The following is a 17231-nucleotide window of genomic DNA, read 5'->3' on the forward strand; positions in this document are numbered from 1 at the left end:
CAAGATTATGTAAAACACTCCATAACATACGAAGACAGTACCAATTACAGATAGATTCACAGTGACGACTTAAAGGCGGTCATGTAAGTGTCTAAGAGCATAGGCTGTGGAGTCAAATAGACCTGGGGGTTCAAACGCTGACCCTGCCACTTGCTAGTAACAGCATAGTCACTCATCTAGTCCTTTGAACCTCAGTGCCCTTATCTGGAAAATGGTGATAATACCTACTTCTCAGATTTTTTCTGGTGAAGACTAAAAAGCGATAATGTATTAACCTAATACAGACAGTTTGGCATCTAGTAGACTCAAGTTAGCTCCCTTTGTTTCCATCAATAAAAAATGTTTTTCAAATGTCTGAAGCCTAGGTTTGTGAATCTTTCTGGCACCTGATTATTTCCGCTGCGGGGGGTGCAGGGTGTAAATATTCATCAGATAGTATAACACATTTTTTCTTTCCTTTCTTTCTTTCAATATTTTCTCATTCATTAAAAAAAAATTCATATGACACTTTTAGAGGAGGGTTAAAAAAAAATGAAATACCACTATAGAATATTCCAATTCCAAAATGCTTCAAGATAGCAGAGCCCTCAAGATTTTAAACTATGAATTAATCTATACATGCTGTCCCAGATGGAAAGGCAAACAGACAGGTATTAAAAATCTGCATGGATAATCCTGAAATAGTTTGACTTATTCCTAAGGAGAAGAGAAAATAGAAAAATGAGCTACGCCAAATGTTATATTGTTAAAGAGTTGAGTATAACTCAGTCTGTGCAAAAAGACTATGAATAAAAATAAAAGCAGCTCTCTTACATACCTTTACATCATGGTTTGCCCAGGTTGGCCAATGATCTCCATTCCCTCTGTAAACAAGTTCACAGATGCCCATGCCCATACACATGGCTAGTGGGCCATTTATTCTCTATTGCACTCAAGCGTATTTGCTCCCAACAGTTGAATTTTTTTTTTTTTGTGAGGAAGATCGGCCCTGAGCTGACATCTGTTGCCAATCCTCCTCTTTTTGCTGAGGAAGATTAGCCCTGAGCTAACATTTGTGCCCATCCTCCTCCATTTTGCACATGGGACGCCACCACAGCATGGCTTGATGAGTGGGGCTTAGGTCCACGCCTGGGATCCGAACCTGCGAACCCCAGGCCCCTGGAGCAGAGCCTGTACACACTTAACCACTATGCCACCGAGCCGGCCCCAATCATTCTTATTTATTTATTTTTTTTTTTGTGAGGAGGACTAGCCCTGAGGTAACATCTGATGCCAATCCTCCCCTTTTTTCTTGAGGAATATTGGCCCTGAGCTAACATCCGTGCCCATCTTCCTCTACTTTATATGGGACGCTGCCACAGCATGGCTTAACCAGCGGTGCGTCGGTGCGTGCCTGGGATCCGAACCTGCAAACCCCGGGCCACCAAAGCAGAGTGTGCACACTTAACTGCTTGTGCCAGTGGGCCAGCCCCTCATTCTTATTCTTTTAATAATGGTGCTAGAAACAATATTTCATCAATAAAGTCCACTTTATAAATATATAATTACCTTGTAATTTTACGTGTTGGTAGGGAGAGAACAGGAAGAAAATAGTAATATATCTTCTATTAGTATGTTTTTTTTTTTTTTTGCATATCATACTATTTTTGAATGCTTCGAGTGTGAGCAGAATCATTAAAGATGATACGTTGAAACTTTTTGTTTAAACTGATGGGAGCTTTTCTCAATATTTGTTATTGTTGTTAGTGCTGTTAAGTTGATCCTGCCTCCTAGTGACCCTGTGGACAGCAGAACGGAGCCCTGCCTGGTCTTTTTGTGCCATCCTCTCCCCTGACGGCGCTATATCAGACAATGCTCCACTGCTATTCATAGGGTTTTGACCGCCAATCTTTTCAGATGTGGGTGGCCAGGTCCTTCTTCCTAGTCTGTCTTAGTCTGGAGGCTCTGCTGAAATCTGTCCACCATGGGCGACCCTGCTGGTATGTGAAATCCTGGTGGCATAGCTTTCAGCATCGCAGCAACATGCAGCCACCACAGTAGGACAATTGACAGACAGGTGGTGTGGTTCCCTGACCAGGAAATGAACCTGGGCAATGGCAGTGAGAGAGCTGAACCTAAACAATTAGACCACCAGGGCTGGCTTTTTTTCTCAAAATATAAATATAAAAAAACAACTGCTCCCCAGGTCTCTGTAAATACAGCTCCCAACCACTAACCTACTCTGATCTTGTCATTTCACAGTTGAGGAGACAAAATGGCAGAGACTTAACCCGCCTAAGGCCATAACACTGAGGGACAGCCAATTCCAGTGCTAACATTCTCAACTACTTAGATTAACAAACGAGTTTCTGAATTGTTCTAACAATTTAAAACAGTGCACTTAAGAGAATTAAAATAGCTTACAACTCAACAGCAAAAAACAACCTGACCCATTTTTTAATGGGCAAAGGGCTTGAATACATTTCTCCAAAGAAGATATACAAATGATCAATAAGCACACGAAAAGATGCTCAGCATAACCAATCACATTAGGGAAATGCACATCAAAAGCACAATGAGACACCATTTCACACCCATTAGGATGGCTACTATGAGACAACAACCAACAACAACAACAATAAAAGTAGCAAGTGTTGGCAGGGATATGGAGAAACTGGAACCCTTGTGAATAGCTGGTGGGAATGTAAAACAGTACAACCGCTGTGAAATATACTACTTGTGAAATATAGTACAGCAGTTCCTAAAAAGATTAAACACAGAATGACCATATGATCCAGCAACTCCACTTCTAGGTATATCCCCAAAAGAACTGAAAGCAGGGACTGGAACAGATATTTGTACATCATTGTTCACAGCAGCGATATTCACAACAGCCAAAAGGTGGAAGCAATCCAAGTGTCTATCAACAGATGAATGGATAAATAAAATGTGGTCTATACACACAGTGGAATATCACTCAGACTTAAAAAGGAAGGAAATTCTGACACATGCTGCAACATGGATGAACCCTGAGGATATTATGCTAAGTGAAATAAGCCAGGCACAAAAAGACAAATACGGTGTGATTCTACTTATATGAGGTACCTACAGTAGTCAAATTCATAGAGACAGAAAACAGAATGGTGGTTGCCCGGGGCGGGGGAAAGAGGGGAATGAGGAGTTATTGCTTAATGGGTTCAGAGTTTTAGTTTTGCAAGATTAAAAAGAGTTCTAGAGGTTGGTTGCACAATGATATGAATATACTTAACAGTATAAAAAATGGTTAAAATGGTAGATTTCATGTGTATTTCACAACAATTAAAAAAAGCCTACAGAACAGTAGTATTCCAAGTTTAGAAGGTATCAGAATCACCTGGGGGGCTTATGAAAACGCAAATTACTGGGTTCCATCCTCATAGTTTCAGATCCAGTAAATCTGTGATGGGGGCTGAAAATTTGCATTTCTCATCTGTTCCCGGGTGATGCCAATGCTGCAGGTCCAGGGATGACACTTTGAGAAGCACTGCTATAGGCCAAAACTGGCACTTTCAACATAAAATCAACGATTTGCTATAAACGGCTACCACAATTATTTCTTTTCAGCTTAATGAGAACTTTAGGGATGGAAACTCTGGCATAGGGCAAAAGCATTGGTCTTGGAGTCAGAAGTCCTAGACTCTATCTCTTACCAAATGCTAATACACACCCTTGGATAAATCCTTCTACTTTTTGAGACTAACTTCCCTCCCCTCTATTTTGGTGTTAGTATCTTCAGTTCTCATACCAAATTAATAATAAAAGTTAATTTGGGGGCTGGTCTGTGGCATAGTGGTTAAGTTCAGCGCACTCTGCTTTGGCGGCCTGGGTTCAGCAGCCCAGGTTCGCAGGTTCAGATCCTGGGCACGGACCCACAACACTCGTCAGCCATGCTGTGGCAACAACCCACGTACAAAATAGAGGAAGACTGGCAACAGATGTTAGCTCAAGGTGAATCTTCCTCAGCAAAAATTTTTTTAAAAAAGTTAATTTGGAAGGTTCTAACTAGTTTAATGTTTACCTAGTCATAACATTTTAGAATGAAGTTTCATGTTCCCATGGCCCACAATTAGAAGGTTTTTGATAATAAATATGTTCCCAGGGGCCTCTTATCTAAGGTGTCAGGAAAACTAAAGTTGGTAAAGTGCTTTATGAAGTGAAAATGACACATCTGAGAGTATTTGCATGAAATCATTTCTAGGCATACCATGAACATTTAAAAGTATATCCTTCATAAAAGTTACTTCAAATTAATAAGTTCCTTCTAAAGAACATTTTCTTCACTAGCTCCTGCAAAAACTCAAGACTTACCCATTTCATAATTGGAGCCCAGAAAAAAACTGTTCTGGGACCTAAAGAAAAAAAAAAAAGGAAAAATTTAGAAATAAACCAACTATTTTATACGTCTCTTAGCAGCCGTCACTACATTTCAAGACCCCAAAGATTTATCATTCTATTTCTAATCATTTTTACTATGCTTTCTGCATACTTTGTATTTAAGTTAACATTTAGAAAGTCACCACAGTATCAATCTTTCATACAAGTTGTTTTGATCTCGTCAATTATTTGTACTTTTGTGACCTGTTAAAAATTAGCTAACGTATAATGGAGATGGTTTTGGAAACCAATCCCAATGCTTTCCTTGAACGTGGAACTTAACGTTAGTTCACTCATGGATAATCTTCAAGTTGGGGAAATTACAAATTATGGAATTTTTGTGATACAAGCCTCAGTAAATATTTATATATTCACTAATTCTATTAATATTTATTACCATAAACGACGTCACCATATGTATTCTACTAAAAGTTCCTGTAAAAATTCTATATACTCTAGTAAAAAATTAATGAACCTAATTTTCAAGTTCACGTGAGAAAGGGGAAAGACTAGATTTGTAAGCTCTTTAGTACAGCAGGGTCCTTGTTTAGCTATCCAGGCACCCATCCGCCTTGTGCAAAATGCTAAAGAAATGTTTGTAGTTTTGACAACAATTCTGGCTTCTTAGATACTTAAGGATTTGAGAAGGACGATGTTTTAGAGCTGGAAGGAAACTCAGACATCATCTAATCTAAATCTTTCATTCCACAGATGTGTTCAGAGAAGTTCTGGGATCTACTCAAGTCATGCAGCCAATAAGCAGCAGAATTGTGACTGGAACTCAGTCTCCTCTTAAACTAGTGCTCCTTAACTACCTACCATCCCTCTGCCCCCTTTTAACTCTTCCAAATCATACATCTCTTTTAACCTTCAAGGGGATACAGTCACAGGGAAGAAACAGACTTTGTCCACACTATTTTAAAATGTAACTAAGCATGCTAAATCCAATATATCGGAGCACTTAATATGGGGTGTACGCTCTCACACACTGGATCAACAAAATACATTTATTTCTTAACACACAAATTCAGTAACTTTATATAAAACAACAGTGATTTATAACCAATTCAAAAATTAAAAAATCCTATTATATTCATGACTGTTATTGCTGCCTTAATATATTCCACTTTACTTTGCAAAATAATGTTTTTATGGATCAAAAAATCACATCTAAAATGGCATCGTCACCCACGCATATAACATATTTTACTTCTCTTCATCTATTCCTAATTAATATTTCTTAATAACACCAGCAGATGAAGATGCATTTATCCATTTTTTTTCCTCTGGTAGGTGAGTATTCACTGTCATCAATAATAAGGAATATTTCTGTTCACATATCCATAAATAACATTTAAAAGGTAAAACTGACAAACCTATTACTTAGAAACAAAACAAAAAAAAGATAGGGAAGTTGAAAAAGCACTGACCTAGGTTAAGACCCAGGTGTAGTGCTGCGTTTAATTTGTTGCAGACAAGACCATTCATTCATTCAGCCATAATAATTACTGCGTGCTTTACAATGTACCAGGCACAGGGGATGCGTTGGTAAACAAAATACAGTGACGGCTTTTAATGACCTAAGCACAGGAAGGCTGTTTGAGTAAAACCATAGCTGGGAGCCGCATAAAAACATTTTAGGGAAACCTAATTCTAAAGTGTTTTCATCAAAGCCACACTAGTTTCACACTTAGGTAATACCATCATCCCAAAGTGAAAATAAACCCAGCGATAACATTCCTTTTTGGGGTGCATTTCAGTTGATCTACTATCAAAAGTAGTTGGTTAATCTTCACGTTAAGAAGAGAAATTTGAAAAATGTAAAAATGGCATCTACTCCCTCTATAACTTTTGCTTACTAAGTGGTTCTAGAAAAGTGTCGCAGGGATAGTGTAAACTATTGCTTGCCTTTAGTGTTATTAACTGATGGCAATGTTATGCATTTTGGAGTATTCTTCCACAATTTAACATAGTCCTCTCAAACTAATTCGCATTGGTCTTACAGCTAAATTCATTCATTCAGTGTGATTTTAATACAGTGGGATTTAAAAATCTATTACAGTGTACTTTAAATATTCTACTGTAGTTAGTTGTAAATCTACTTACCTATCAAAATTATGACTTCCTTGAGGCTAGTGGCTAAACAGTACATACTTGTACCCCTACCACTAATAGACATCAAATAAAAAGAAGAGTTAGCCAGCACAGTTGGAAGCAGTTTATATTAACTAGAGTTCAGACTTTAATATGTAAGTATGTATGTGTATATATAATATACATATGTGTATATACATATGTAAACTGAAAAATTCTTTAAAATCATAAGTCGTTTTTATCAATCTGATACTTAAATATTGATAAGTCTGGCTTATACTGTCAAGAGTTTTGAAGCAAGTTTGCTGATTTCCTAGAACATGCAAACCTAATCCTAAAGTCTGTCTGCAATCTAAGTCTTATTTTCTCAGTCTTCAAAGGAGCTGAATACCATCTTTAGATTAATAATTCTTCAAACACTAGAAGATCTTGGCACACGCCCTGTCTTTCCTTGTGGCCCAAAACAATTATAATGTTAAACTTCACTTTCTCACACACATGTGAGAGCTAGTCACTTTCATGTCTTCCTATGTACCTTCAAGTTTTCCATATTTTAAGCTGTAGAGCAAATTTGGAGACACAGCTGAAAGAGTTACTGGGAGAATTAAAACTATTGAGGAGTTCTAAATTTTGATGTTCTTATAACTGAGTGAAAATCTATCCATATTCAATTTCTGGGTGACTGTACTTATCTTTTACCCAGTTCCTTAAACTCTGTATTGTTCTGATCACAGCCACCATTACACCTAGAACTCTAGCCATGTAATGATCCCCTCCTCTAGGCAGGCATGCTGTTAAACATCCTACAGAAACTCTGGCCTAGGTGGACTGACAAGTTAGGTAAAAATGCAACTAGTTTCATGAAGTTTTACGGCTCTACACCTTAGTTTATGCTGTCCTCTCCAGATATTCTGCCTTGTCTTCATCTGGCTAACTCCTAAAATCCTTCAAAAACTCATCTTGGGTTTCATTTCCTCAAGGAAGCCTCCTTTAACATCTCCAGATTAAACGCCCCTTCTCTGAACTCCCAAAACAGCCTAGGTATTCTTCTATTGTTTTCTGCACTTAACAACTAAAATGATCTATTTATGCACCTGTGACTTTTAACTAGTCAAGGCCTTGAAGACAAGGCCTGTTTCTTTGTTTTCCTTGACGAATAACAGATATTTGTGAACAGAACTGAATTGAATTAACCATGTCCAGAATAGGTGCTAATCAAAGATATTCAAACTTTGGGTCTGACCCAGATTTGCCTTAACACTTCATCATCAAGGCTGGAATTCACTATTTACTCATCTCTAGGGACATCGGGCTCCCTTTACAGCAGGGCTTACTGGACTTTCACTCATCAGTGAACACAGAGCACTATGTTAGACCATGGCACTACTCTTTAGCTCCTGAAAATTCTTCCCATGAGTCTGATGCCATAATGCACTGGTCCTATAAGTCAATCTTTTCAAGCTCTCTACTTATTTTGTTTAGATTGAGCTTTGGAGATTCCTATCATCACACCTGGTTTATTTATTTATTTTTTTTGTCATATACAAAGTCTCTAGGTCATATGCAGTATCAATTACTAGGTTTATTTTTTCTCCCTGCACGAAGCTTGGCTTCACCACTCAAGGGTAAGTCAGCACATTGTTTTAGTCTCTGGCTTTGAACTCCTCAGCAGACTCCTCTCTTCCTATTTTGAAACTGATGCTTCCTCTTCTACCACCCCAGAAACTGTTTCCTGGGCAATGCCTAGGTTCTGGTTTCTTTACAAGGGTTAATGAACAGTCAAGCTTTTCACAGGTTTGCCTGGTAACTAATTGACTCAACTGCCTGGAGCTAGGTGATAATGCTAAAATATTACCTGCCCCTCTACCCCACAACCAAACCAAACAAAAAAAACTTTAAATATGAAATTACGGTTGCTAGAACCTGGACCCAGAGAGGTATGAATATTTTAGTTAGTGAATCATTTTAAACTTCAAAACAAACCCTAAATTACTTTAACAACTTCTAAGCACTGAATTTAAAAATATCAGTAGCCTTTGACATTGGTCTTAGAAGCATCTTTTCTTTTTTTACGAAATTCTTTTTTTTTTTTGTGAGGAAGATCAGCCCTGAGCTAACATCCGTGCTAATCCTCCTCTTTTTGCTGAGGAAGACCAGCTCTGAGCTAACATCTATTGCCAATCCTCCTCCTTTTTTTTTCCCCCAAAGCCCCAGTAGATAGTTGTATATCATAGTTGCACATCCTTCTAGTTGTTGTATGTGGGACGCGGCCTCAGCATGGCCGGACAAGCGGTGCGTCAGTACGCGCTGCGGATCTGAACCCAGGCCGCCAGTAGCAGAGCGCGCACACTTAACTGCTAAGCCATGGGGCCGGCCCAGAAGCATCTTTTCAAATACTATGGCTACTCGGGCAAGGGAAACAAAGGTAAAAATAAACAAATGGGACTTGATCAAACTAACAAGCTTCTGCAAGGCAAAGGAAACCAGGAACAAAATGAAAAGACAACCCACCAACTGGGAAAAAATATTTGCAAATCATATATCCAACAAGGAGTTAATCTCCAAAATATATAAAGAACTCATACAACTCAATAACAAAAAAACAAACAACCCAATCAAAAACTGGGCAGAGGATACGAACAGACATTTTTCCAAAGAAGATACACAGATGGAAAATAGGCACATGAAAAGATGTTCAACATCACTACTCATTAGGGAAATGCAAGTCAAAACTACAATGTGATATCACCTTACACCCGTAAGAATGGCTATAATTATCATGACAAAAAATAAAAAATGTTGGAGAGGATGTGGAGAAAAGGGAACCCTCATACACTGCTGGTAGGAATGCAAACTGGTGCAGCCACTATGGAAAACTCCACTATGGAGATTTCTCAAAAAATTAAAAATAGAAATACCATATGACCCAGCTATTCTACTACTGGGTATTTATCCAAAGAACTTGAAATCAACAATTCAAAGAGGCTTATGCACCCCTATGTTCATTGCAGCCTTATTCACAATAGCCAAGACGTGGAAGGAACCCAAGTGCCATTGACTGATGAATGGATAAAGAAGATGTGGTACATATATATACAATGGAATACTACTCAGCCATAAAAAAAGACAAAATCGCCTCATTTGCAACAACATGGATGGACCTGGAGGGTATTATGTTAAGCGAAATAAGTCAGAAAGAGAAAGACAAACACCGTATGAATTCACTCATGTCAAAGATAAACTGACACATGGACAAAGTGAACAGATTAGTAGTTACCAGAGGGGAAGGGGGTTGGGGTGGGCCTAAGGGGTAAAGGGACACATATATAGGTGACAGACAAACAATAATGTACAACTGAAATTTCACAATATTATAAACTATTATGACCTCAATAAAATAAACAGGGAAAAAAATATCAGTAGCAAATATATATTCTAAGACATTCTAAACTTCTAATTTTTCTGAGATATGAATGTATGCTAACAAGTGACACAAATAATCGGAGTTGGATGTCTATTAATGCAAACAAATAGTGTTTTCTTCATTGTTAAAGAAGGAAAAAAATGGCTAGTAATACATTTGATCATACAATGGGTTAACAAAAAATTTTAAAGAAAACTTATTTTAGTTCACCCTTCCATTTTATCTTAGCTAATCATTTTTTTTTTTTTTTGAGGAAGATCAGCCCTGAGCTAACATCCATGCTAATCCTCCTCTTTTTGCTGAGGAAGACCAGCTCTGAGCTAACATCTTTAGCTAATCATTTTCTACCTAAGTCAAATAAATTTAGACATGTATGAATTCAGGTACAGAGGCCGTCTTCCTGAAAACAGCAATCAATCAATAGCGGAAATTGTAATGAAGAAATATTCCAACTTACTTCAACATTTCTAAAACATAAAATTTTGACAAAACGAAGCATTTGGAAATAGAGATCACTCACACAGTGAGAGCACAAAGTCATACTGTCTTTCTAGACCAGGTTTATGTTCTATACAATGACACAGCTATTTTCACAGGAGAGCATTAAAAAAAATAAGATAAATAATTATGATACCTGAAGTGATTATAATACCTTAAAATCAAGATAAGCAGAAGTATAAGCAGAGTATCTAGCTAACATTCATTATGATGAATGAAAAAACTTGATTAGGTAGAAAATTTGCACTGCTGAAACTATACTGAATAAAAATCACCTCAGGAATTTAATTTGGAATCCAAGATGAGGGAAATGTATCCTCATCAGATATAAATGTACATTCTTTCAGACAAAGAATTAAGTATCTATTAATTAACACATTTTCATTTTGTTTCTTAGAAGTCCACTCTTGGAAGCTGAAAAGCCTCAAATGCTGACAATTTAGAAATATCAAAAAAGTATTCAAAAAATATATATACACATATTTAAAACTATGGATTATTTTCAAGCATAACAAAAAATACAGAGCATAATATAAAGGTCATTTTCTTTTGTGTTCTTATGGATTTGTCTTATTTTTAAAGTAAAACTGATGTTTTTTAAAGCTCAAACTTTCATTAGAATTTGAGAAATTCTGCAAGGGAATATCATAACCAAAAATATAAGAGACACATTTTCAAACAAAATAACAAATCTAGTTGCCCTGATGAACTTTGATGAACCTGTTGATAAAATAATGACATAAATTCACTTTCTAATTTCCTTATCTGAGAGGAATTACTGTTAACAAAATATTACACAAATTCTACCCAGAATTTGTATGATTCTCTCTCTAGGGAAAGACTTCCTTCTTAGAACAGAACAAGTAACTTTCACACACATGCAAACATACACACATACATACAATGAACTGAGGTGCTCACTATGTCCCAACGTGAAACATAAAGTTTCTTACTGAATGCTTTCCTCTATGTCTTCCTCTCCCTTTCAGGCCATTTCTCTATGATTTGTTGCTTTTCAACATCCCTCAACATTCCTCTTAGTTCCCTATATTAAGGGAACTAACTATATTCCCTGTATTGCAAACTGGCCCTGTTTGCTATCATGTGACAAACCACTTACAAATCCTTAGAATTTGTAAAGGCTACTATTTGACACGGATATTGACTGTCAAAAATTACTCATTTTTATTTGTACTAAAGCTAGTTCTGATTTCACACTGAGAACACAACTGGGCTATCATTTTAGAGCCATTATACTCTTTCCATCTTCTGTAAAGCCTTGGAAACGGCTATCTCACTCAAACGGTATCCAGAACATCACGGGTATATAATCATTTTTAAAATGTTGATTGCAAACAGGCTTTGGTGGAAATTCCAAAGTAAAATAACAGGTGAAGTGACTAGCTAAGATAGCTAAGACAGCTAACACGCATTTTAGGGTTGATACATTCTAATTTACGTATTTCTTCAGTTACAAAGAATCAATGACTTTTAAATTTAGAAAGATTGTTGCAGGCACTCATCTTATAAATCAGATAAATGAGGCCCAGAGAAGTGAAATTATTTGTGTAAAATACGCAGCACAGCAATGATAACTTAGATCCCTAAATCCTAATCTAACAATAATTATATGGTCTTCTCCAATGAAACCTGAGTTTCTTGAAGGCTCTGAAGGTAGGAAAAGCCCTAGTAGAGATACCAAATTGTAGATTATTACAGCTGGAAAGGACCTTAAGGAAAATCTAAACTCCCTTATTTTTATAGATGAAAAAGAAAAGCCACTTAGAAGTTAAGTAATTTGTCTTATACTGAGGAGGTTCTGGACAGAGCAAGGACCAGAACACAGGTCTTTGATCCTAGTCCTCTTTCTACCATATCATACCATACTTTAAACATAGTTCATACTCTCTTATAACCAAAATTAATATTCTTACATGACTTGGAAATGACAAGTTATTTATAGCTCTTCTTAGGGCTTGCTTCTCCTTTGGTACATCCGACGAATCAAATTAGGTGAGGCATAAACAGTCTTAATTTTTCAAAATTAGTTTAAAATCAGGTTAGTGGACAAAACTTAAGTGTCAAACAACTGCAGCAAAGATTGTATTCCTTTTACGATCTCCTCTGAGAATACAAAATCTCTGTGGCCAAGGGATTTTTATTTTATTCACTAACATATTGCAAGTGCCAGAACAATGCCTAATTTGCAGTAGGCCCTCAATAAATATTGAATAATTCAACTCTCTTGATAGCTAACTGTTTAAAGATATTCTATTTTTTATCAATATCTTACAGTTGTATTTGAAATCCCAACTTCCCATTTTGGTTCTCATTCCTTAATTTTAAGGTAACAGGTTATTAGTGTAAGAAATAATATATGTATATTTATATGTTTACTTTATATATTTAAACATAACATATATTAAATATATATTTAAGAATATATCTATATATAGAGGTATTATATATAGTATATAATACAGATATAATATACAATATAATATAGATGTCTAGATAACTATCCTAGACTGGCATTAAAATTCATCAGATAATCTCTGTAGCAAGAAAATAAATTGTTCTAACAGAGATTTTAAAGAACTATGTTAATTCATAACTATGTGGGTATCTACACTGGTTATTTGATCCACATTTGGCTATATTTACATATAATAAAATAATACATACTCTGAACTAAGTTCTATTAAACTACCTAGTATAACATCATTTCCCTTTATATTTAATTTTGAATATTTATGATAAAGATAATCCCTTACGAACATTGCTAATATTGTTTACTTAGTACGTTTCTATTTTTAAAAATATTCTCTAGGTCTTTAAGACAAAAAAGAAAAAAATTCTCTTACCTAGGAAAAATGCTAATATTCCTGTTATTAAGAGCTTACAGTAACTTTTCTCACGAGCCTTCACAAAAAGAGAGTACCATGTAACGTGGAGAATGATATTCTCAGCAGCACGCTAAGCACTGAAGCAAATTTCACAGAACTATTTTTTCAGAAGTTCTTCCATTTAAGCCAAAATGTAACTCAATAAAAGCAAAGCTACAGTGACCTAAAATAACATGGTTCAGATAGCTGTTTTCTGGGCTGACTTAACTGAAGGGTATTTATTTATTTTTATTATTTATTTTATTTTCTTTTTCCCCCAGTTTTATTGAGATATAATTGACATATAACATTGTATTAGTTTAAGGTGTACAACATGATTTGATACATGTATATACTGCTAAATGATTATTACAGTAAGTTTAGTTAACATCCATCACCTCACCTAGTTACAATTCTTTTGTCATGAGAACTTTTAAGATCCACTCTCTTAGCAGCTTTCACATATACAATACAGTATTGTTGTATTGTACATTACAGCATGTTGTACATTACATCCCCCAAACTTATTTATCTTATAACTGGAAGTTTATACCTTTTGATCACCTTCTAGGATAGTTTTTAGACTCTTCAGAGCTGCGATCTCCTAGGTTCTTTTGAACACATGCCCCTATCAGTAAAAAAAATTTGAACACATATCCCCTACGTATATAGTTTATATATTCCATACACACATACACACACGCACACACACATATGTTAACACCATGGAATTCAGTTGTGTGTATATATACACATATGTATAACTGTACTAATATATTTTTATATTATAAGATATATACACAATGGAAACTTTAAAAGGAGAAAATAATAGTAAGCATTAATAGTTTTTTCTTTTCTTCCCACATTACAATGTTTCATTTTGTGCACCCCTTGGACAATTCACTCCATTTTGGAGCTCTTAAATACAAAGGAATGACAGTCCTCCACTAATGATTTTTTTTTTCTGACTAAGCTTTTAAGAAAACATTGGGTGGTATGACTTCAAGGTTATTTCTATGACAAATACCTAGAGTATAGCTATGCAGCTGGTTAGTGTGGAGTCACATACTTTTATAGTCAGGAGGTGGTGGGGAGAGTGTCATAACTTAAGAGCACTGAACTTGCTGGGGCACACATTTGGTTAGGACTCTATTCTTACTTTACAGAGGTAGATCATGATGCGCCAGGAACAACACATAGGTAAATGAATGATGAAGGCCACAGGTCTAACTATAGTATATAATACATATATAATGCAACACTCTAACTTGAATATATATCTATATAAAGACATATTCTTGTGACTTGTCTAGACATACTTGTCAGTGATAAAATTAAATCTCAAAATTTAGAATCAGCAACATATGATATCTGACTGTTAATATCCTAGCCTTGCATATCATTGTCAAAACCTCCAGCACGTGAATCTAGTCTAAAGTTTAAATGATGATTCAATAATATACCATTATGCAAAATGGTATGCAAAATTCTATTGAATATTCACTCTGGATAACTCGGAACAATAATCAGTGTCTCCTCAGATTTTATTCAATACCAATGAATCAACAGTTATATTTTTCATGCTTCTCCATTTCTACATTGGTGTGCCTACCACTTTCCAATCACAAATAATTTTGCAGGGATAGGTTCTTACCCTGCATATTGGTTAAAAGCTTAGATGGGAGGGAACTAACATTTGTTAACAGTCTAAGTGCAAACACTCTGCTACACGTTTTACAGACATCATATCATTTAATTTTCACAATAATCCTTAAATGGTGATAATTATTATCTCCATTTTATAGATTAGAAACTAAGGCTTGAGGAATTTAAGGACAAGGTCACATAGCCAAGATTCAAACCTTGGTGTGTCTGGCTTCAAAGCCTATGCTTCTTCCACTACACTGAGAAAGGGGTTACAGTAACTGAACTAATCCAAGAATATCCAGATGAAACGCACAATCTACAAATGAAACGTTAACTCCTCTTCATTCCGAAAGTTGAATAAAGTATTATAAGCAATGATTATAGGTGGTTAAAGCCAAGGCCTTAGAAAAGATCCTGATAAAACTACCCTCCAATCCTGTATTAAAGTAGTCTAAAATTGCTCCTCCTGTATCCTGCGTTATCCTACAGCCCAAACACAGAGGGTCAGAGTTGACTCCACTGAATTCAGTTGACTCTAAAGCGAAGATTAGAACAGAAGCATTGCCCAACCCTCCCTCCCGAGAATCTTTGCCACAGAACACAGCACAATTCCAAAAAATTGAGCGTTGAAAGAACTAAAAGGCAAATAAACTAAATAAACCTCTTCGTCAATAAATACCTCTCCTTAAAGATCAACTTTATAGTGGGTATAATACTGTAGAAAATAATATTATACTAAAGTATAATCCCAAGATACAGTTCATGCCATTATTAAACTGGAAATCAGATTTAGTAACCAGTTCAGACGTCAGAGAGCCGTTCGTAGTCAGATACGTCCGGAAATGGACAACTTGCCTAATGACACCAACTGCAGAGACAGATTTAACTACGGAGGAAAAAAGGGCCACTTTTTCGGTTGCACTTCTATATTTCAATTTATAACACATTTTCTAGTTTTCTAAGTCTTAGGCTTGAAAGAGACTTCAGAATAGTTTCCTCCCCGCCAAGTAAGTATTGTTATGCCCTTTTCACAGGAGAGTTAACAGAATTCTGGATCTCAAACAAAGAGTTGGAGGAACTGGGATCTTCCAGTTTCTTAAAGAATTGCTTTTTTCAACCATAAGAACGTTGTTCTCCAACAGGACAAGAGAAAGCTAACATTTACTGAGCACCTGTGAAGAATCAAACACATATGCTATCTTTAATTCTCACATCGACCGCATTTTAAGGAAACTAAGAGATTTAGGATTTTGCCCAAGGTCACACCTACAGAAAGCGGCAGAGCAGCATTAAACCCACGTCTGTCCACACGAAAAGGTCCAGGGAGAGCCTGTTCAGTAATTTCATAAAGAAGGACAGACTTAAAGACACCAGTCCTATGGGATGAGGAAGGACACTGACTCTGAACCCGGGGAAGGCATCCGCCGGCCTCTGCCAGCTGGAGCTGAAGAAGCATGACCTTTACTCCAGACCCTCGGGGGCGACAAGACAGCTCCGCGCCGTCCATACACCACCACCCGTGGAGCGCAGGAGGAGAGAGGGAGGGTTTCGCGGGGGCCCGGGGAAGATCACACCCAGAGGCCCGGCCCGGGGCTGAATCGTGCCTAAGGGATGGGGTGCGACAAAGGTCGCGAAGGGCGCTGAATCCCAGGTTTACGAGCTGCTGGATGAGAGAAAGCGAGCAGCAGGGAGGACGGGCGAGCGCGCGGATTCGCTCGCGGGGAAGGGGTGGGGGCTGTGGGCGACGCCTCCAGCCGCAGGGCGGTCAGCGGGCCTCTGAGGGTCTACCTTGGAGGGAGAGAGGGGGAAGGTCTCGGTAGGCGCCATTCTGGGCCCATTACCTGCCGGGTGGTTGTACAGCGGCCTCAATTTCTCAGGCAGCATGAGCTCCACTTTATCAAGGACCCGGTGGTAGGTGGCCCGCAGGCCCCGGGCGCCGGCGGCCGACATCTCTGCGGACGCGCGATCGCGGGCGGCCGGGTGGGAGATTGGCCGCGTGCGCGTCCCCGGCCGACAACGAAGGGCAGCTCGTCACCCTCCGCTGCCACAGCGCCTCGCGTCCTCCTCTCCCCGACGGTGCCCTCCCCGCGGCGCAGCCTGCCCCCAGCGAACCACCTACCGACCGAGGTGAGCGAAGGCTGAGGGGCGGGGGCTCTGCGACTGCCCGCCCCGGGCCCGCCTCCCGCCCTCCCGCCGCGGACGCGGAAGAGGAGTCACGGCAACAGGTGGCAACAGGATTGCCTCACCGTCCACCCGGAGCCCTGCCGGCAGCGCGCCTGCGCCAGCGGAGC

At 37.9% G+C, this 17231-nt stretch overlaps 1 protein-coding gene across 1 annotated transcript in view; it reads right to left on the reverse strand.

The window, feature by feature from the left end:
* The window catches only part of LOC131404944 (mitochondrial pyruvate carrier 2-like), a 28823-nt gene extending 11733 nt beyond the window's left edge, over positions 1–17090 (reverse strand). Inside the window, exons 1-2 of the mRNA XM_058540169.1 lie at positions 16782–17090; positions 4327–4367 (exon numbers count right to left, since the gene is read on the reverse strand). Coding sequence (XP_058396152.1) covers positions 4327–4367; positions 16782–16890 — 150 coding nt within the window. The 5' untranslated portion in view covers positions 16891–17090. The remainder of the gene's footprint in view (positions 1–4326; positions 4368–16781) is intronic.
* Positions 17091–17231: the final 141 nt, after the last annotated feature.

Source organism: Diceros bicornis, chromosome 4 (genome assembly GCF_020826845.1).
Source record: "Diceros bicornis minor isolate mBicDic1 chromosome 4, mDicBic1.mat.cur, whole genome shotgun sequence".
NCBI classification, from domain to species: Eukaryota; Metazoa; Chordata; class Mammalia; order Perissodactyla; family Rhinocerotidae; genus Diceros; species Diceros bicornis.